This window comes from Rhamphochromis sp. 'chilingali', assembly GCF_963969265.1.
Source record: "Rhamphochromis sp. 'chilingali' genome assembly, chromosome: 18".
In the NCBI taxonomy this organism is placed as follows: domain Eukaryota; kingdom Metazoa; phylum Chordata; class Actinopteri; order Cichliformes; family Cichlidae; genus Rhamphochromis; species Rhamphochromis sp. 'chilingali'.
The window spans coordinates 6,453,932-6,475,955 of record NC_137945.1 but is presented as its reverse complement, the minus strand read 5'-3'; the positions used below and the strand labels follow the sequence as shown (position 1 = coordinate 6,475,955).

The window sequence follows — 22,024 nt, the reverse complement described above, 5'->3', positions numbered from 1 at the left end:
TTTATATTAAAAATCGATTCAGGATTTTAATGAATCAATATCACGTTATCCAAGCTAGAATCGATTTTAATCGATAATCAAAACCCACCCCTAGTAACTGTGTAATCATGCTTATGTACATCTGGATAATGACACAAACTGTGTGGCGCTCCACTTTTTAATAAACTAAAAGACATTATAGGATCTGTAGTGTTGTTTATTTATATTATGGTACTTATCAGTTGTGATATTTATTACTGTGTGCATACTTTATTAGAAGAGAAAAAAAATCTCTTCCTTGCTGGTTCCATCGAAGAAGAAATGCTCAAGTAACTGTGTAGCACGTAGGTAATCCAGTTCCACAACACAGCGTGATGAGGGAATCAGCTGTGTTTTGCTGCCCATTTTATTTCGAATCTGGCGCGAACCGGCGAGCCAGTTCCTGAATCAGTCACGTGGTACGGACTGCCCACGAGGCCTCGAACGTCACTGCATACGTAATCAAAGCGAGCCTCGATACGCGCGTCACAAAAATTCCCCCGAGATTACTCGACACGCTTCGAAGCTTCGACACATCACTACCTCTCACATCTAAAGGTAAGTGTCAAGGTAACTTTGAACTGTTCAGTCAATCTTGAGTTTATCGAAGTTTTCTGAAGGACGCTTTCTGTTGCTCTCTGTGAGAGAAGACCGTTAAAGGCGAGGCTCTCCAGAGTGTAGCAAAACAGGAAACCACAGCTGGGTGTGTGTAATGCTGGGCTTATGCTGGGCTTACACTGTGCGATTTTTGGCCCATTTTGAGCCGATTTTTGAGTCGTGCGACCGTTTTGGCGATCGGCCCGATTTTGGCCTTCGTCGTGCATCGCGTAGTATACGTGGGCTAATGCTGGGCAGACACTGCGATTTTTTTCAGTCGCGCGATTCAGCTCCTACTCAAACTGTACGTTGACTCGCAGGGGTTAGAAGTTCATAGGTCACGGTGCAGGGTCTCACACTATACGGCCCGATGCTCTGATGCGACCTGAGTGCTCACACTGTGCGTCCATAAAAATGAAGGTTATAACGGAAATTCTGTCGCTCGCTCTCCCTCTCTGTCTTTCACTCACACAGACACACCACCACCATCAACTTTGCTAAATTGCTAATGAAAAACATTGATCAGGCAGCTGTGATTGAGCAGCAGTGTAGATCCAACTATTTTCACGGTTGTTGTGGTCGTGATAATTTTGTGAGGCCACATCGAAAAGGCTCGAATGAGCTTTCCAAAGTTCTACAAGTTGTGCTCCCATCGCTTGTGTCCAGATCACACATGTGCTGTGCCGTCTTTTTCGCTGACATTTGTGTTTGCGCGTGCGCAGTGTGACAAACTGCAGTGACACCCTGGTCAGTTCTTCTTTCATTGACTGAAGGGTACCAACAATTTTGTCCACGTCTACGGCGCTACTCCCTCGGACCGAGAAACCCCTCTCTCTCGGGTCTGGGTGACGGTATTGCTCTTGAGCTCATGTAGAGCACACTGTCCTTGCTAGAGACAGATGAAGGCGGATTCCTCTTCACTCAAGTCTTCCTCCGACAGCTGGCTTTACCAATTCACTGTTGCTGGCTGCAAAGGGTTACTACTCACTTGCAGGAGTGGCCGCAACCACTGGCAATAAGCTGCTCTTTATAGAGGACTCATGCTCGGGGAGACGTTTTCTGGTCCACCCTCTCTCCCAGAAGAGCCCCAGGAACGCTTGTGTCATCTTTGCATACCTCCACAATTACATATTGTTTAGTCTTTAAAAAAGAAATTGAGGTTTTCCGTGTACCACCAGAGAGAGACTAAGTACTACTAGTGGTATGTGTACCACAGTTTGAGAACCACTGTTCTAAACCATGCTGTGAAACTCCTGGGGACCACCCCTTAAGGGTGAGATTAAAAGTATATGTGTATGACTGAGGGGCTGCCCCTCAGATCTGCTCTGGGAGAAACATAAGAATGTAGAAGAGGTGAAGGGAGTGTGTTTTTAAAAAAACAAAACAAACAAATACGTTCGATACAGTGCTTTCGGTTCGGTATGCATATGTATCGAACAATACAAAATCTTTTATTTGTTTTATCAACTTTTCTTCCAACGATGCTGTCTGTGTTGAGCGCTCAGTAGATCTGTGTTCGACTACCCCGCCTAGGCTGCACTGTCGAGTGCAGATCCACTGAGCGCAGCGCAAGCTAGCAAGACAGAAGCCAAGCTCATTGCAATATGGCAACTGCCTCAACGCTACCTGAAATTGAACCTCCCCCACCTTCATTCAGATCTGGCGTTTGAAACTATCGTGATGTTCATGTGAAGCATGACCCTGATGGTAAGCGCGTCATGGACAAAAGTAAAACAGTATGTCCGATGTGCCACGCAATGCTCAATTGGTGGGAACTAGTGCGTTAGCGCAGTTAGCTCGTTAACATGTTGATGCCGTCCAGCCCCACGCACACGATCCATGGTAACTCGTTAAGGGAGATTTGCAGCGTTATGGCGTTAACGTCATTTTAACGAGTTTAACGCTGACAGCACTAGTGGGAACACAATGAATATGACTACACATTTATGCCGACATCATCCTAGTGCAAAGACAAGTGGAAGCAGACAAAAACAACAAGCACACATGCCACAAACGTTACCAGAGTCATTTAGGCAGCCGTTAGCACATGATTCTCCTTATGGGGACCTGATATGTTTAATATGCTGCTGAGAGTATAGCCCAGAAGAAGCGTATAGAATAGCTTTTATTTTGGAAAGAGCCATTTCTCTGTAATAAACTCTCTTTTCCAAAGATGAGTGATTCCTCAATCAGATTTATTTATTTATTTATTTATTTTTGTTGTTTCATCAACATTAAATTTAAAAACTGTACTTTTGAGTTAAAATATATATTTATAATGTTAATAAATGACTAATTAAAAAGGCATGAACTTTTTTTTTTGTATCGAAAAAATATCGAACCGTGACACCAAAGTATCGAACAGAACTGAACTGTGAATTTTGTGTATCGTTGCACCCCTAGTTGGAGGTAAAAGTGCTATAATGAAAAACATTTCAAGAAAATGTAAAATAAATGTATTCCAGGATAAAACACAGCTGTCTTTGTCTTAACGCTGCAAATCGGTGTGTCGGCCCACTGGGCATTTGATTCTAATAACAGGCCTCAGTCTCTCCTGCTACTGGTCTGCATACTGCTAAATTTGGTATCGGTGCTCAAACCTTTTGTGTCTGTTTGCCCACCTCGGGAAGCAAAAATTTGTTGAACATATGAGACACTTTGACTCTTCAGTGCAGTGTGGAGCCTAACAAAGATCTGTTTTGTGTCCCAGCTGATCAGCAGGAGGAGAAGAGTCTGACGGAGCAGCAGAGGAACATTTTCAGCTACTTGGACTCAGCTCAGCCACTACAGAGGAAACAATGAGCTCAACACAGAAGGTGACAGACAGAGCAAGGCGATATGACCAAAAATATTTATCACGATATACATTTGAAAATTTGCGATAACAATATAGCTGACGATAAAATTGACACTAGACAAAATACTTTACAACTCCACGACTTTATCAGTGCAAAAAAACCCCATCAATGTATTTTCACTTAAACAAGCAGCTGTTTTTTATGTGCATTAAAGTTATATAAAAATTTAACAGTGAAAATACAAATGCCTTGGAGCAAATGTCAGCCAATTTCCTCTGGAAAATCCTTTTGGTTAAACTGTCAGCAAGCAATTTGCATTTGCACTGTTAAAAATTTATATAACTTTAATACACATAAAAACAGCTGCTTGTTTAAGTGAAATTACATTGATGGGATTTTTAATAAAGTTGTGGATTTGTAAAGTATTTTGTCTCGCCTCAATTATATCGTCAGTTATATTGTTATCACAAATTTTCAAATGTATATCGTGATAAATATTTTTGGTCATATCGCCCTGCTCTACTTTCATGTTGTTACTGTTTAGGCTTAAATAGGTTTGATGTTTGGTGCCTTTTTCTTAATGTAAAAAAACCCCTCAGGTTACAATCAGACATTTTTCTTCACTGAACCAAGCTGGTCATTTTACCAGCTCAGCTCTAATCATATGACAGATAATTTATGGTATAAACATCTAGATGATGGGAAAGTGGTATTCTTGGACATGATTGTTGGGCTTCATTTCTGTACTGAACAGTCATTTTAAGTTTAGCTGGTAAATAACAATTAGCTAATGTTGTTCATGAGACTAAAGTCATCTCACTTTGGTAACGTAACTATAATATGGCCAATAATATAGTTATTATGTTAATCACTTCACTCAAAGACTAGTATCTTTGACAGTGTATATATAGATGTATCATATATAAGAGACAAATATTGTTCCTTTAATTTGTTGGCATTACTAAATTTGGCTCAATGCTTACATATATGTGTAAAAAGCAAATGTACGAGCTGTGATAACTGTTTCTGATAGAATGAAGAGTAGACTGATATATGAAATATTCCTTTATTGGGTGAGAAAATCAGACCATGTCATAACTGCTTTAAGTCACACAGAATAGATATCAGAGCCTTAAACAGGCTGGCTTCTGCTAAATGGGTCAAACTGGGCAGAAAGTATACAAACACATAACATCCTTATAGAATATGATGCAACACTATAGATCAACTTACCTCAGAACATATAAAGCATATAAACAATTACAGCAATATGATGCAACAAACACAGCAGTGCTACTAATCCAAAATACTCAAAGCTTCATAGAACTGAAACAAACATTTATTTTTAGCTCCATTCTGCTGCTGATACAGACTTTAGGTTTCTGAATATTAAACTTGTTTCTGCCTTTCATAGTGTGTAACTTGAAGGCCCTGAGTACTTTCTCCCACACTGAAAACACTGGAATGATACAATTATTTGAACATTACCTAATAAGACTGATTCAGGACAGACAATTAGTTATGTTAAACTTTCCTAGCAGTCCTTCACAAACAGGGAACAGTCTGTCTATTCTCTCCATCTGTCAGCTGCTGCTGGCTCTTCCTCCTCCTCTTCCTCACACATTGCTGAGTTTGTCTTGGTGGATCATCAGGGGTGCAAAGCCTCACAGATGATGTGCAGCAGTGGGTCCCTCAGTCTGTCCTCACTCTGGACACTTGCAGTTGTCACACATGGAAATCAAATGTGTGATAAGCTGCAGGATTCAAACACAAGTGTAACTTATAAACACATGTTCATACTTTTATTCCACAATCAGAGAGAAAGAGAGAGAGAGAGTGCAGGACAGACAGACAGGTGACAGTCTCAGGTGTATACACTGCTACAAAACAGCACAAGAGAAGGAGGATTTAGTGTTTGTGTTATTACGAGTGCTACACAAGAAGAGTTCCCAGATGGTGCAGTGGACACATGTGTGACTCCTGTGATTAAAGCATCTTTTTTTCAACTTAACGAGTGAACCGTCAGCTCGTTCAAACACACGTTAAAGTGCGTTTGGCTCGACACCACCGAACAGAGGCAGCAATATAACATAGCTAACATTAACAGTGCAGTGAATCCTGCTTGTGCCGTGATGTTCAGGACTGCAAACCGAGCAGCATCACTGACTTTCAGCTTGTTGTGTTTGTGTATATATGACTGACTTTAATTATCCACAAAATCATCACATTCTCTGTAAGATTAAGGTCGACTATTGAACAGTGAATATTTTAAAGTAAAGGCTTTAAAACCAAGTTAGTACAAACATCACTAATGTCACATAACTTTGCCAACATGTGGCCAACAGTAATGTTTTAATGTTCTTCATTGTTCAACATTTGCACATAAATAAGTGAAATAATATTCAGTACTCACTTTTAAAAGTTTACTCGCAGTTTTTTCGGCAAACTTATCCACATCCACCGCCGCGCTATGAAGTCTGGTATATGTTGGGGCATGAAGTTTACACCGACCCATCCTTAAAATTCAGGGAAATCAAGGACGCATTTGAGGCTGCATTTCGAGCAGCCTTTGAATTGGGACAGCCTCACTGTCGCTGTGACGCAATCGGCCTTATAATGCGGCCTTTAAGGCTGCAGACCCTGAATTGGGATACAGCCTATGTCAGGCTGATTGGGTTAGAATGGCAGATCTGACATGTTAAAAGGAGGGTGGTGCTTGAAATTATTGTTCTTCCATTGTAAACCATGGTGACCTGCAAAGAAACGCGTGCAGCCATCATTGTGTTGCATAAAAATGGCTTCACAGGCAAGAATATTGTGGCTACTAAGATTGCATCTAAATCAACAATTTATAGGATCATCAAGAACTTCAAGGAAAGAGGTTCAATACTTGTTAAGAAGGCTTCAGCACATCCAAGAAAGTCCTGCAAGCACCAGGATCGTCTCCTAAACACGATTCAGCTGCGGGATCAGAGTGTCACCAGTGCGGAGCTTGCTCAGGAATGGCAGCAGGCAGGTGTGAGCGCATCTGCACGCACAGTGAGGCGAAGACGAGACTTTTGGAAGATGGCCTGGTGTCAAGAGGGGCAGCAAGAAGCCCCTTCTCTCCCCCCCAAAAAACATCAGGGGCAGATTGATCTTCCACAGAAAGTATGGTGAATGGACTGCTGAGGACTGGGGCAAAGTCATATTCTCGGATGAAGCCTGTTTCCGATTGTTTGGGGCATCTGGAAAAAGTCTTGTCTGGAGAAGAAAAGGTGAGCGCTACCATCAGTCCTGTGTCAGGCCAACAGCAAAGCATCCTGAGACCATTCATGTGTGGGGTTGCTTCTCATCCAAGGGAGTGGGCTCACTCACAATTTTGCCCCAAAACACAGCCATGAATAAAGAATGGTACCAAAACAGCCTCCAACAGCAACTTCTTCCAACAACAGTTTGGTAAACAACAATTCCTACATAAGACACACAGGATTATAAGGGGCACCGTCGATTTTCAGAAAAATCAAAGGATTGATTTTAAGTGTGCCGTATTTTCCAAAAAACACGGTAATAACGACGGCCTGCTAGCATGCTCTACCACAAATAGTGCTTTGTTGTGTATCTGAAGGACGAAAGCTAAACCAGTTCCACACCACTGAAGTTGAAGCATTTTTACAAACCAATTCTGGTTCATCTGTTTCATTCAACGATCCGCTTTCACCCTTCTCATTCTCCGTCGCCGCCATGCTTTTTCCTCCATGTGCGTATGAAAACAAAAGCACTGCGCAAGCGTGTTTTACCCATATTCTATCGTAATATTTGAATTTCTTATTGTTTCCCATCATTATACCGGTATTACCGTATGGGGGTGCCTACTGGGGTCAGCGGGGTCACTTGCCCCTCCCTTCCTTCCCTCCCCATCTCCAGCTGCCTCCCTCTTCCCGCTCCACCACAACCACCCACACATGCAGGGCCTTGGAGTAGGGGTGTGTCACCAGGGTGCAGAGGAGGCTACCCCCCCCCCCCCCCCCCCCCCCCCCCCCCCCCTCTGTCCCCTTCTGGCTGCCTCTGCCTCAATTTTATCCCACAACTTAGACATTCACATTACTCACACTCTCATTACACATACATATAGGATCTTGGGGGTGGGCACGCTACACGGATTCCAAATTACCATCAGGGTGTACACCTCACCCCTGGCGTCGTTGCCCACCTCTCAATTTTAAATACACGTAGACATTGAGGGCTAGCAGGAGGGACCATGCGCTTACCTGCTGCTCTCTGGCAGGTAGCTCCATGCCCTCCTGGGTTTTAAATGCACCTTAGAACACACATGCATCAACAATATAATGAGCGGGTGGAGGGAGGTTTTGGAGTCTTCTCTCACCCCCATTCTCTGCGGCCTGCTGGAGCGGGGGGGCTAGAAGGAGGAGTTGGCCGTCCGACTGGGGTCTGGAGTATGGGGCCTCCCTGCTGCTGCGGAGTCGGGGCGGTCTGCCTCTCCCCACCGCAGGCAAAAGGGTAACACCACCTGGGTCTGGGTGCAGTTCCCCCCTCCAGGGGCAAGGGTACCTAGACCCGGTTCGTAGAGTACGCTTGGGGAGTGTGATCGTGTGTACAGCGTCTCTTTATGTCTGTCTCCACGTTGGTTGTGTGTGGAGTAAGTGCATATGAGAGCATGAGGGTGGGAATGGATGTTTGTGTCTGTGTGTGCCTGTATGTCTGTGTCTATATGTCAGGTTGGGTATCAGACGCCACCTCTCTGGGGACATCTCAGGCCCTCCAAGGTTTGGAGGCCTATCTCCCCCTACCACCACTTCCCCTGCCAGTGGCAGACTCCCTCAGGTGTCGGTGCGTTGGTGGTTCTTTGTGTCCGGGGATGGGCGTCCAGGTACACACCGGCTCACTCCTTGGCGGCCGCTTATCGGGGCTTGGAGCCTGGGGCTCGCTCGGGCCACTTCGGAGGTGGGGTGCCCCCGGCCTCTCGGCCTGGTGCTCGGTCACTCAGGCACGGCTGGCTGCCGGCGGAGCTCACGGGCGCGTCACTGCAACTCCCCCTGGCTTCTGCTCCGCGGCTGCTGAGTGAGCCCTCATCTGGGACTCTCCTCAGCTCTTTCTGGGACAGTGGCGCAGCTGCCCCTCTGTTGGTCTTCCTTGGTCTCTTGTGTTCTGGGGGCCTCTGGATGTCTGGAGTTTTGATCTCCTCCATACCTGCTTCATGCCCTGGAGGACGGGGCTGTGCCCCCCCCCCCCCCCCCCCCCTAGCAGATCATTACATGAAGGAACCTTTTAAAAAAACAAGCGCGTCCATGCTCACAGGTGTACACACGGGTGATCACACCCACAAACTACACCCTTTTTGGCTCCTACCTCAAAGCACACTGTGTTCTGTTGATCTTATGAGCTGCACAATAATGTTTAATATTTAGTATTTACTGTCATATTCCCATATATCATTGTGATGTTGTTTTTTCTATTACTCTTGTTCTCTTCTGCTTGTTTTCTTTTTTCTTTCTCAACAGGTGATCCAGGTGATTGATATATGCATTTTTTCTTCTTTTTCTGCCCATTCTGTTGGTTTTTGTTTTTTGCCCTTCTCCCCCGTCCCTCTTCTCAGCTGTTTCTCTTTCCCTCTTTCTTTCTCCCCTTCTTTCCCCCAGTCAAGTCTGTCCCGTATTCAGTAAGTGAAAATAAAATAAACAATAAAAGGTGAATCAAATGGACCATTACGGCAAGGCTGGGATGGTCAATTTGGTAAAGTAAATCCGTTGGGCATCTTTCTTTGCCTTTAGACAACAATTCTGATGGCAAAAGAGCCAAACGGGACAGGCAAAAAAAAAAAAAAAAGATGTTCATACTACACTAATATTGATAAAATGCATAATGAACTTTCTTGGCTTCCAGGCTAAAATATTCTATGGCTTACTTGTAGTTATAAAGAAAGCAATTCTCTTAAACACACCACATTTATTTCTGCTCAGCTGCAGTATCCAGATGAAATACATAATCATATTACAGTTTTCAACAAACTGCAATTTAGTAAATGCTCGAGTTAAAAGTAACTTTTGTAAAACTGTTACATTTAGAGCAATTTTGAAGTGGAATAAATTGTCTTATAAAATTAGAGAATTAGCAACTATTCAAAACTTCAATGAACATTTAAAAGCTGATTTACAGAACTTTTAGTTGTAAATATTGTAAGAGATGGTTTGTTTTTGAAATTTGTGCAATGTGTCTCAATGTTATTGATATTATTATTATTATTATTATTATTATTATTGATTGCTTATGTTTTAACAATTGTGAAACCTCACTGTGGATGTAAGAGCCAAATTATGTGGATATCTTGAATCCACTTTATTGTATAATATTTTATGTGAGTATTTGACGTGAGACGAGCAACATGGAAGCTAATGGGGTTCTTTTTGAATAAACAAATAAACAAACATAGGATTTATTATCACTGAATAATTATGTATAAATCTATACAAACTATAGAAATATGCATTAGAAACAACAAGTGTGTGTGTGTGTGTGTGTGTGTGTGTGTGTGTGTGTGTGTGTGTGTGTGTGTGTACACAATCAGGAGGGATGGGCATGATTTTAGTGTTTGAACAGTCACGAATTATTATTATTATTATTATTATTATTTATTTATTTATTTATTTATTTATTTATTTTATTTTTATTTTTTTCCAGCCTGATATTTTTATTAAAGTTTTTGCATCGACTTTTACAAAAGACAAATTGAACAATATGCCGTTTTCTTTTTAAAGAACATAAAGCAATATAAGACATACACTCCCACCTCATAATTATAGCAGTACCAGTGGGTGTACAAACAGAAAAAGGAAAAAATCCAATCTAATAATACTAGTAACAAACCCTAGGGTACAAGACAACAGTTCCTGAGTGTACAAGGGAGATGTGGAGAGTATCCAAAACCCCCACCTCCACACAGACACATAAAAACCAAAACGCACAAACAAAAAAAAAACCAAAAAAAAAAAACCCCACACATGATAAATGGTCAACTTAGTTATAGGGATAAATCAATTCTGTTAGAGAAAAGAAATATGTATAAAGTAGTTAAATAAATACCATCATAGAACGCAGGCACAATAGAATCCATATACTTAAACTTAGGCCTCTTACTTGAACATAAGATAAGAAAAAATAAAATATGATAGAGTCTGAGCTGGCTAATTGGGAGCATTGCGAGACCGCAAAGTCTGAACATGATCAAAAAAGGGTTGCCAGGTCTTAAAAAATTTGGCCGTAGACCCGCGCAGGGTGAATTTAATCTTTTCGAGTTTGCTAAAATGCAGAACGTCTCTGATCCAGATTTCCCAGGATGGGGCAGAAGGGGACTTCCAACATAGCAATATTCTGCGTCTTGCCAATAAGGTGAGAAATGCGACCAGATCCGCTTGAGGCGTCGGCAAGGCAACTGAATCAGGAAGAACCCCAAACAAAGCAGTTAAGGGCACAGGTTGGAGGGTTAGCTGGATGATCTTAGATAAAATCAAGAAAATATTAATCCAGTATTGTTTGAGGGATGAACATGACCAAAACATATGCATTAAAGAGGCAGGTGTTTGATGACAACGGTCGCAGTCAGGGCTAAGATTGGGGTATATTTGAGCTAGTCTGGCCTTAGTCCAATGTACACGGTGCAGAATCTTACATTGAATCAGCCCATGTTTGGCACAGAATGAGGAGCCATGGACCCGGTAAAGAATTTTATCCCAAGAGTCATCCTGAATCACACACCCCAGATCCTGCTCCCATGCCAATTTAATAGCCGAGATTGAAGAGTTGCCAAAGGAACATATTCTCCCATACAAACAGGAGATCAGGCCCTGTAATGAGGGCGGAGGCAATAGAAGGTTATCAAAGTCATGATAAGAAGGTCTAGATGGGAACTGAGAGGAACGAATTATTTTTAACAGCAGGTTGGATGTAATGTGTTAGAACTACCAGCAGGTGGGGATAAGAGACCTTTAAGGTCTCTTATCCCCACCTGGTGCCACACTCCACCTTCAGGTTTAAAACGAGTGTTAATGGAGGGAGTTTGAAGGTTGAGTTTGTTCCACGACTGCATTTCACTCACTGCCTCTGTTTGTATCTCTGTCACTGCAGGACCAACATGGAGCGAGAAGTCGGCGCTCTCAGGAGGCCGACAAACCTCAACCAAGAAAGAGAGAGAAAAAACACACCTGTGACGAGTGTGGGAAGGGTTTTACTTTGAAGGGTCATCTAAAACAGCATCAGGTCATCCACACTGGAGAGAGACCGTTCAGCTGTGACTTGTGTGGAAGGACTTTTTCCTGGAAGGATTCCCTAAAACAACACCATCTCATCCACAGTGGAGTTAAAGCGTACAGCTGTGATCAGTGTGGCAGAGCTTTTACTGACAGTAGCAACTTACAGAATCATCTAGTTACCCACTCTGGAATTAAGGCATACAGCTGTGACGAGTGTGGGAAGGAGTTTGCTAGGAAGGATAAACTAAAACAGCATCAGGTCATCCACACTGGAGAGAGACCGTTCAGCTGTGACTTGTGTGGAAAGTCTTTTTCCTGGAAGGAATCCCTAAAATCACACCAACTCATCCACAATGAAGTTAAAGCGTACAGCTGTGATCAGTGTGGCAGAGCTTTTACTCACAGTAGCAGCTTACAGAATCATCTAGTTACCCACTCTGGAATTAAGGCATACAGCTGTGACATCTGTGGAAAAACTTTCAGCCAGATAGGGAACCGAAATACACACCTACGCATTCACACCAGACATGATGTGTACTGCTGTGAACAGTGTGGCAAATACTTTGCTACAGACGCACAGTTACAACAACACATGTTTATCCACACTGAGGGACGACCTTATAAATGTGACCTGTGTGAGAAGACTTTTAAATCTCCACATTACCTGAGACGACACCAACAGATCCACACCAGAAAGAGACTCAAGTGCAGTTACTGTGAGGTATGTATTTATATTGTTATCTTGTCATTTTAGCCTGACTGTTTGGAACAACTCTGCTCATTAAACTGTGTTAGCATGTTAGCAATTCTACTGCATGGAAAAGCAGCTCTGAGTGATTATTCAGATTTTCATGTCAGTTATGATTTTAGTATTACTGTAGTATTATGGTGGTAGTATTGTAGTTATTGCAGCCCAGTAAACTGAGTGTGTTAACTGAAACAGTCAAATGTAATTGGACGTCTGCAGAGATGCTCTTTATTTCAGGCGACGTTCAGGATAAAAATGTTGAAGGACTGACTTACACTGTCTTTGTGTCTTTGTTTAGAAGCAGAGCGACACAGATGGATCCAGTTCTCAACCCTGTCATCACTGTGGTGGTGGGAAAGACTTTCATTGTGACCTTTGTGGAAAAACCTTCAGTCGGCAAAAGACCCTCAAAAGACATCAAGGTAGACACACTGGAGATAAACTGAAATACTGCAAAGAATGTGGGAGAACCTTCACCACATCACATCACTTAAAACGACATGAACTGATTCACAGTGGGGTTAAAAAGCACCTCTGTGATCAGTGTGGGTCATCCTTCACCACTGCAGGTGAGCTTAAAACACACAAACGAGTCCACACAGGAGAGAAACCATACAAGTGCAGACACTGTGACAAAAGCTTCTCATATTCAAGTAATCGTAACAAGCATGAACGTACACACATGGAAGGAAACTACAGCTGTGACCAGTGTGACAAGAGCTTCAGGAATCTCAGATCATACTCCGAACACAAACGATCCCACGTTACTAATAAACTGTTTCACTGTTACCAATGTGCCCAAACATTCACCTCATTGTCTGCTCTGTGCAAACATCAGCGTGATCACTCAGGGCTGAAATCACTCCCATCACTGGATCACAGTGAATCTGAAGAGACAGAAAGATCCTCTGGTTTCAGTGTCAGACTCAAAAAGCTTGAGATCAGGCTCCACAGAGTTCAGATAGAATCATTTAAACTTGTGTTGAACTGAACTGGTTGCTGGGCTGAACTTCTACATAATACAGATTTACATGGGATCTTATTTTCTGTCATTTTACTGAGTCAGTTTTGTCCTTTTTTCTCCGTCCTGGTTTTGCTCGTCTGTAAATAATTGAAACTCAGTCAAATAGTTCATTGTTCTCCAGCAAAACGTTTTGGAAACTCATGTTTAACCTTTAAACTCTGACATGTTTTAGCACACAAGGCTTCATCGGGGAGTTCACTCATGATTGGACCATGAGAATAAAGGTTTTTAGTTCTTTCAAAGAGAGTCTTGGAGGTGTTTGATGTTTCTGTTTTTTCTACAGAAAGGAAGAAACTATTTTTCTTGCTTTGTGTAGTGTGGAAGTTTTTAATGTTTCTTTCATCTGTGATGTTCTTGAATGTGTTGACATGAAGATGGTACAAATAAACTGTCCTTTTAGCTTCAGCTCCTAATTTATTCATTATTTATGGATGTAGCACAGCAGCAGTGTCTTGATTAACACATAGAGGGCTCGGGATCTGATGGTAAATAATGTTTTGTGTCCTTGTACACATCATACAGCTCAGCTGTTCCACAGATGTCAGGTTTACACAGTGGGATGGTTTGTAAGAACGCAGCTCTCCTGTGGATAAATCCTTACTCTTAGCCTCAGGACCTCACACAGTCCCAGCAGGTTCGGTCAGAAGATTTATACCTTATATCAAAACGTCACAGAGTCTCCTTTGCTGTGCTGTTTTCACAAAGAAACGTAAACTGAAGACCTGAACTTACAATGTTTTAATTAGTTTAGCAGATTCAGTGTCTCCATGATCGAATCTGCTGTTTTTGTGCTGCTGTTGGTAGAAAGCCGGTTAATGCTGAAATGAACTGGCTGCATGCATCTCTGAATGTAAATTGGTGCACTATTAATAGATCACTCTGGAACGGTATCATCTCACTAATTTGCCCACTTAGTAAATCTCACTCATGGCCAAGAAATTGAAATAAATCTTGTTTCCCTGCTGGATAGTGATCCACTGTAACTCTGCTCCTCCTTCCTGTTTAGGATTTCTGTGGCTGAAGTAAAATTCCCTCCATCCATCACTTATCCCAGCTAACCCAAAGTAAAAGAAAGTTTTGCTTATCTTAAAAAAGCATTACAATAATGGGCATTACCAATGCAAACTGAATAATACAGAAGATGAAAGAAGAGACTTTGATCAGTTAATAAAGCTCATGATCTTGATTCATTGTGGCTGCTACACAGATACTTCTGGGTCACTTCTCTCAGTTAGGAGCCTTCCTCACCAAACTGACTGTTGGACCACACCCCTGGTTTCATGAGAAATTGTTTCAGCCACAATTTCTCTTCCTGTATTTCAGAGTAAAGACTGAAGTGACAAATGGAAACATGTTTAAAAAACGCAATGTGAGAGAGACGTTGAGGTCCTTAGAAGTTACCCTGGGTTTTTCTGTCACCCTGCTAGATGTTACACACCTTGTTATTGGACTGATTTCTACTGCTGGACTACTCCTGGGGAGAGTAACAATACTCTTACTAATTAGCTCCCTTTCACACCTTTGGGGATATTTATTTTTGTGCTTGCAGCGCTGTGAGCCAGAACAGCGAGAGAAAAATCTGCAACAGCGACGAGCCGAATGCTTAAGTGAATCCCAGCAGCTGCACATGTGCTACGCTGATTTAGAGGATATCTTTGCTCTGGATTTACAACACGCACAACAAACTTGTAAGCCCTAGTTCAGCTCCCGAAAAATATGCTTAAGTTGTTCTTGTGTCCAACAAAAATGAGTTCTAATATGTTTTATTTTTAATGGTACTGCATTGAAGTTAGCACAATTTAAATTCCAAAAATTAATAAACTCTTAAATGAATGGCATCTTGACGTGGACTCGGTGAACGGCTTGTAAAACAATGTATTAGTTTTTTATCTGTGTTGCTACCCTACAATCCATCCTGCTCTGTATTAAAATTTATAGCCTGTTTAAAATCTAAAACGTAACATTGTCCGTAGCCTGCTGCTGTACCACTGTCCTGTTTGAAATGTAATGAGAGAAACTGGTTATTTTGTCATATTGCATGTGCTGATATTTAACCCAAGGTACTAACTAGCTAACTGACTGGATTCCCATTAACCTTATAACTCCTGGTGTGTGTGTGTGTGTGTGTGTGTGTGTGTGTGTGTGTGTGTGTGTGTGTGTGTGTGTGTGTGTGTGTGTGCGCAGAGAGACAGCCTGGTTCATAATGGATATGAGGAAGTTTATTCAAAAAAAGAAGCTACATTTAGGTAAAGGTGTAAGGTCAAATTATCCCTTAATAAAGGATAATGTTGGATCAGTGTTTCAATATTTATATCCTTTATTAGATGTACGTACATGTGGTTTGGTTATTTGTCTTTTGGTTGAAAGTACATTGAGAGAGGACGTTTTTCTTAGTACTCTTAATAGTATTTTTTTTTTTTTCATCTAATTGAATACAATCTATTTGTGTATGACTGTCAGTCCAAAGAGGGAGAGAGGAAAGAGGGGAACGTGAGGAGAAAGTACAAGGTCAGGAAGAACCAGGTAAGAAAACAGACGGGGAATACTAACAGGCAAAACAGAAAAAGAAAAAAAAAAAAACTAATTTTACAATCTGGAAGTTGTGTTCTCCCTATATTAAAGCTGTTATACAGAATCTGCAAAACAAACTGGGTTGTCAGCCCTGGCACTGCATTACTATATTGAAATTCAGTCAGAGGAAAAAACTTTGCCAAAAACTTTTTGAAGCTCAAGAGTGAGGCTGGTGTCATTCCAGATATGTTAACATTGTACAGTCTTCTGGATAATCCGATCTTCCCCACACTGAAAACTGTTATTCAGGTTGCCCTAACAAACCCAGTTAGCAGCTGTAGCTGTGAGAGGTCATTTAGTCTCTTGCGTCAGCTCCATACCTGGCTGAGAAGGACCATGGGTCAAAGCAGACTCCAGCACCTGGCTGTGATGTCATCTGAGAAAGAGATGCTTGAGAGACTTGACCACCAAAATGTGATAGACAGGTTTACCAACCTCAAGGTGAGGCGACATAGGTTAAAAGAAAAGAAAAAATCTGCAGGGCCATAGTAGTATCTGCAGTAAAGATCTTTTAATACATTGTATACATTGTACCATAGGCCAAGGTGTCTCAATTTTTCAAATTTTTGTAATAATATTTTGTACACTCTTCTATTTTTGGAGTGTATTTTTTTCATGTATGTCTGTATTATATTATACATACACTTTAAAAGTGAATTTCTGTCCAAAAAATGCACCCAGTTTACCTTTTACTGACTATGAGCATCATTCATTATTCATTATTCAATATTTCATATATCAAATTATATTCGAATTGGTGATATGTTGTGGCGAACAAAGACCAAACAGTAAACCATGATTTAAATCAACTCTCAGGACGTACCACAATTCACAGATCACATTAACTTGGTGGACCGACACATCAAATTCACCAGGGAGGATATGAAAAGTGGCAGGTTAGCCTTCTTAGACTGTGAGATTTCCATCAGTAATGGGGGACATCTAAAAGCTGACGTGTATCGTAAACCTACACATACGGATCAGTATCTAAGGTTTGACTCTCATCATCCACTGGAGCACAAACTGGGTGTCATCAGGACGCTACAACACAGAGCGAACACCATCCCCACTGACTCAGCGGCCAGGGAGGCAGATGAACAGCACATCAAGAAGGCCCTGAGTAAATGTGGTTATCCCAGCTGCACTTTTGTCAAAGCGGGAAAGGCACCTAAAGAAAGCTCCGGCCGATCCAGGAGAGAAGGACAACCGCTGCCTAAGCGAAAGCCTGTAGTGATCCCATATGTGGCAGGAGTATAGAGCAGTTGAGACGCATATTTCTAAACACCGGGTCTCTGTGGCTTTTAAACCTCAAAAGACGCTGTGCCAAAAATTGGTCCACCCTAAGGATCGGGTCCCTCGACACAAACAGAGTAACATAGTGTACGCTGTTAAGTGCCAGGAGGATTGCCAGGATTTATACATCGGGGAAATTAAACAACCTCTGGCGAAGCAGATGGCACAACACAGAAGAGCCACCTCGTCAGGCCGGGACTCTGCAGTCTATTCACACCTACAGGCCAGTGGACACTCTTTCAATGATGAGGATGTAACATCCTGGACAGGGAGGAACGCTGGTTTGAGGGCGGAGTCAAGGAGGCCATTTACGTGAACAGGGAAAGACCATCTCTGAATCGAGGAGGGGGCCTAAGGGTACATCTTTCGCCATCTTACAATGCTGTGATTGCAGCCATTCCCCAACTCTCTGTGAATGGTACTCATGGACATTGATCAGTATTCATTGATCAGTGGGTTTTGGTCAGTGGTTGATCAATGGTCATGAGAATTTGCATAATTAAGATTAAGGAACCTCCCAGCCCATTTTTCCTTCAGTGGGCTGGTTTCTGTTTATAAGATTGGGGAAACCTGCAGTCAGCTGAGACTGAAGAAGTCACTTGGATGAGTGACGAAACGTTTCTCCCACAAAATGCAACGTCCAGATGAACAGAATCAACTTTTTGGAGATTTACTTTCCTGGATGATTGAGAATGAATCAAGAAGAATAAATCAATTTACACATCATATTCATATGAGTACGGTCCTATTAACCCTCATGCTGTACAGCAGCGGTCCCCAACCTTTTGTGCGCCACAGACCGGTTTATGTCGGACACGGACCGGCCTTTAAGGTATCGCGGATAAATACAACCACATAAAATGATCCAACCAAGACAAAAACTGTGGTATTTTGTAATTATAATAATAAACGTAAACACACTGTTTAATTGTGTAACTTTATTAGCAGCGTCCTCCTGAAAATGCGCCAACATTGAGAGTAAAATCCTCCTCTCTGCCGCTTAATGCTCTCTGGTCGCTATGGTAACGACTACAACACGGGAAAAGACCCGGGGAAACCGAGTTAATGATAAAAAGCCTGAAATACATAAATTTCATACTGAAGCCTTAACTCCTGTGGCCTGGTACTAAACGAGGCTGAGGAGAGGAGAGCAGGGAGAGGATGGACAGACTGTTTTCACTTCTAGAAAGATTAGTTCCCAAATGAGTTATGTATTGAGAAATTTATTTATTTGAATATATTTGTTACATTGTTATATGTGTTGCATTAGTTAAAAGGTTTTATGTTATTAATAAATTGATTCAAACAAAGTAATTGTCACTGAATTCAATTTGATTTACAGGCATTTTTAACATGTATGAACGTAACGCTAACTTGGAAGAATATTACATGGATATTTATTTGATAGCAATAAAGTAAATAACAATAACAATTAAATAAGAATATTTCAAATACACAGTATGTAAAGATGGAAAAACAATATTTACAGTTGTTCACACAGGATCAACCTGTTCCTGGACCGTTTTTTGAACAACTGTAATAGATTACAGGAAATCTCTGACAGTGTTGCTGAATCTGCCTGAGCAAGATCAGACATGGATGGGGTGCTGCAACTGAGACCTGCGGTTTGTCTTTTCTGGTGTGCGAGTGGAGAATCACACAGTCTGCAAAGAGAGCTTTAGGATGCTTCCTCCTACTGTCCACTGCATCGTCCATCCACAGGGTTTGCAGGGCTGGCTCAATCGTGGCTGCCACACCGCTAAGATGTTTTCAGATATCAGAATCAGAATACTTTATTGATCCCTGGGGGAAATTATTTTTTGTTACAGTGCTCCATTTTAAACCAACATTAAGACAAGACAGACAATACGCTAACTAAGAATAGTACAATATATACATATATACATACATACATACATACATACATACATACATAAGTCACTTATAAATAAATATTTGGAAAAGAAACATGTGTAGCTGTAGCAGCAAACAGTGTGTTAAGTGGATGCGTTGTACAGGGAGATGGCCACAGGCAGGAATGATTTCCTGTGTCGTTCAGTGGTGCTTTTCGGTAATCTCAGTCTCTCACTGAACGAGCTCCTGTGACTGACCAACATGTCATGGAGTGGGTGGGAGGTGTTATCCAACATTGTCTTTATCTTGGACAGCATCCGCCTCTCCGACACCACCTTGAGGGAGTCCAGCTCCATCCCCACAACATTGCTGGCCTTACGGATCAGTTTATTAAGTCTGTTGGCATCTGCGACCCTCAGCCTGCTCCCCCAGCATGCAACAGCATAGAGGATCGCACTGGCCACCACAGACTCATAGAAAATCCTCAGCATTTTCTGGCAGATGTTGAAGGACCTCAGTCGCCTCAAAAAATAGAGACGACTCTGGCCCTTCCTGTAAAGTGCTGTGGTGTTTTTAGCCCAGTCCAGTTTATTGTCAATGTGTACTCCAAGGTATTTATAGTCCTCCACAATGTCAACATTGTGGAGATATATGCAAGCAGGAGTGTCACGGCTGGGGCAGCAGTCATGTGGTGGACCCAAGATGCAGATGGCAGTGGAGATGCGAATGGAGATTTATTTACAGCGAAAATAACAAAGGTGGGGGCAGAACTGAACATAACCCTAAACTGGGAAAAACTAACAAACAAACCTGAAAAACACAAGGACAGCGGGAGATGTACAGAGGGGGCAGATGAAGAATGCTGGGCAGAGAGACATGGAAAAATACAGAGCAGATGTTGAGTAGCACAGAAGACTCACGGAGAAACACAGACAACGGGACGAGGAGCACAGGCAGACACTCAGTATAAATACACACACCAGGTAATTAGGAAATGAGAGACAGGAGGGCAACACACCTGGGAGAGATCGGAACAGAACAGAAACCTAACAAATGGCAAATCATAACACAATACATACTCAGAATAAACAAAAGCATAAAGAAACACAAAACACTGAGTCGGCAGACTCAGGACCATGACAAGGAGATGGTTAAATGCTATATTATTAGTATAATACTTGTAACTCTGGAGCAGACAACAGTCGGATAAAGTGCTATGTAAAAAAACAATCAAACAAAAGATTAGATTCTATACGTTTCAAAGATATTTAGTTTATATATTTTATATGATACAGTACATGTACGGGCAGGAGAAAGGATCATCGGCGCCCCCCCTGCCCTCCGTCCAGGATCTGTACCTCTCAAGAACCAGAAAACAGGCAGGGAAAATCATCACAGACCCCTCACACCCTGGACACAGATTTTTTGATCTGCTGCCCTCTGGCAGACGGTACAGAAGCCTGCAGACCAGGACCACCCGACACAGGAACAGTTTCTTTCCCCTCGCCATCTCCCTTCTTAACGGTTGACCTGTCACACTGCTCCCACTGCCAGACTGCAACTGCACCTTATGTACATTCTGTAGTATTCATTCCACCTCATTTCATTTCTGTATTTTATGTATATAAGTTTAGATTAGTTATTTATAGTTGGTTTACACAGCTTTGTGTATGTATGTGTATGTATGTGTAATGTGTGTGCATATAGACACGTGTGTGTGTGTGTGTGTGTGTGTGTGTGTGTGTGTGTGTGTGTGTGTGTGTGTGTGTGTGTGTGTGCGTGATTTACATTGCTGTGCTTGAGAGCCTCCATCTGCCGGAACCAAATTCCCTGTATGTGTCTGCGCATATACTTGGCCAATAAACACGATTCTGATTCTGATGCGTAAGAATGACCGATGTTGCGCCATAAAATGATCGTCTACCAAGAACTGATTTCCGGTTTTTGCCCTAAACTGATTGCTTGTATTTAACCTGTTATAAATAACTTGTTGGTCTATAATACGTGAAACATGTGTCAAATGTATTCCTCATTAATGATATCAAGTCACTTTGAGCCACCAGCAACATTCCTGTAACAAGGTAGAAGCTGCAATCAGTTGTTGGCAGTGACTTTTATATATCCTTTATTTATCCAGTTCAAAAACAATCTTGTTGACATTATAAATGTATTTTTTATAGGTAATCTGGACAAGAAGACAGCAGACAGTGCAACAAATATATCAGTTGTACTTACATTATAACCAGAGTTAAACCAACAGTGACTTTCTAGCAAAAGTGTGAGGATTATAATATAGGTAATAAAAAGACACTGTGTATATCTGTCTAATGGTGCTTCTTCTTTTTCCTTTCATGTCACCTTCTCTCTTTCACCACCACAGGAATCACAGATATCAGATGCAGTAAGATGAACACAGCTTCAACCGTCTGTTTGTTGAAAAACAGTAACGTGACCGCACCGCATTTTCTTGTTAGTAACGGTAACGGCGTTGTAACGATAGAAATAGTAATTAGTTATATTACTCGTTACTGAAAAAAGTAATGCCGTTAGCTGCTTATAAACCACTGAATCAGGTACGTTCTAAATGGGGCGTTGTGCCAAGATGGTGGAGTGAATAGATGCTCTCTACCGATTTCTGCACAGAAAATTTGTGAGCAATGGTAAAACCTCAAATTTATGCTGCTAACACTAACAATTCACTAAACAAGGGAAGATACAACAATCATAAGGAAAGAAGCAGAAAAATGCCAAATCAGAAAGAAGCAAAAAGGGGTCTGGACAGTTCCAAGTCTAAGACAACGCCTGAGAATGCTAACAAGGAGAATGCTACGCCCAGCAACGTGCTAATGGATAGCCGCCATAACTACGCAGCTAC

The 22,024-nt window shown here is 41.9% G+C and overlaps 2 protein-coding genes across 3 annotated transcripts in view; both read left to right on the top strand.

Annotated features, from left to right (window-relative positions):
* Positions 1-22,024, top strand: part of LOC308385445 (uncharacterized protein) — a 227,905-nt gene that overhangs the window by 63,649 nt on the left and 142,232 nt on the right. The gene's annotated exons all lie outside the window — the stretch shown is intronic.
* On the top strand, positions 468-16,589 carry LOC308385449 (uncharacterized protein). 2 transcript variants are annotated; one of them, XR_013969513.1, is made up of 5 exons: positions 468-576; positions 3,326-3,431; positions 11,535-12,380; positions 12,706-15,585; positions 15,616-16,587. XR_013969513.1 is itself a non-coding variant. In XM_080864355.1 (4 exons), the coding sequence occupies exons 2-4, from the start codon at positions 3,414-3,416 to the stop codon at positions 13,396-13,398; spliced, it is 1,557 nt and encodes a 518-aa protein (XP_080720481.1). In that variant the 5' UTR covers positions 468-576; positions 3,326-3,413; the 3' UTR covers positions 13,399-16,589. The 2 variants fall into 2 exon arrangements, 1 of the variants encoding a protein (XP_080720481.1); XM_080864355.1 differs by having other exon boundaries at positions 12,706-16,589.

What these genes read in the sequence shown, in the direction of transcription:
- LOC308385449 (XM_080864355.1), top strand. An exon ending in TCAAGTGCAGTTACTGTGAG is followed by an intron (nt 12,381 to 12,705) that starts GTATGTATTTAT and finishes GTCTTTGTTTAG; the next exon opens with AAGCAGAGCGACACAGATGG.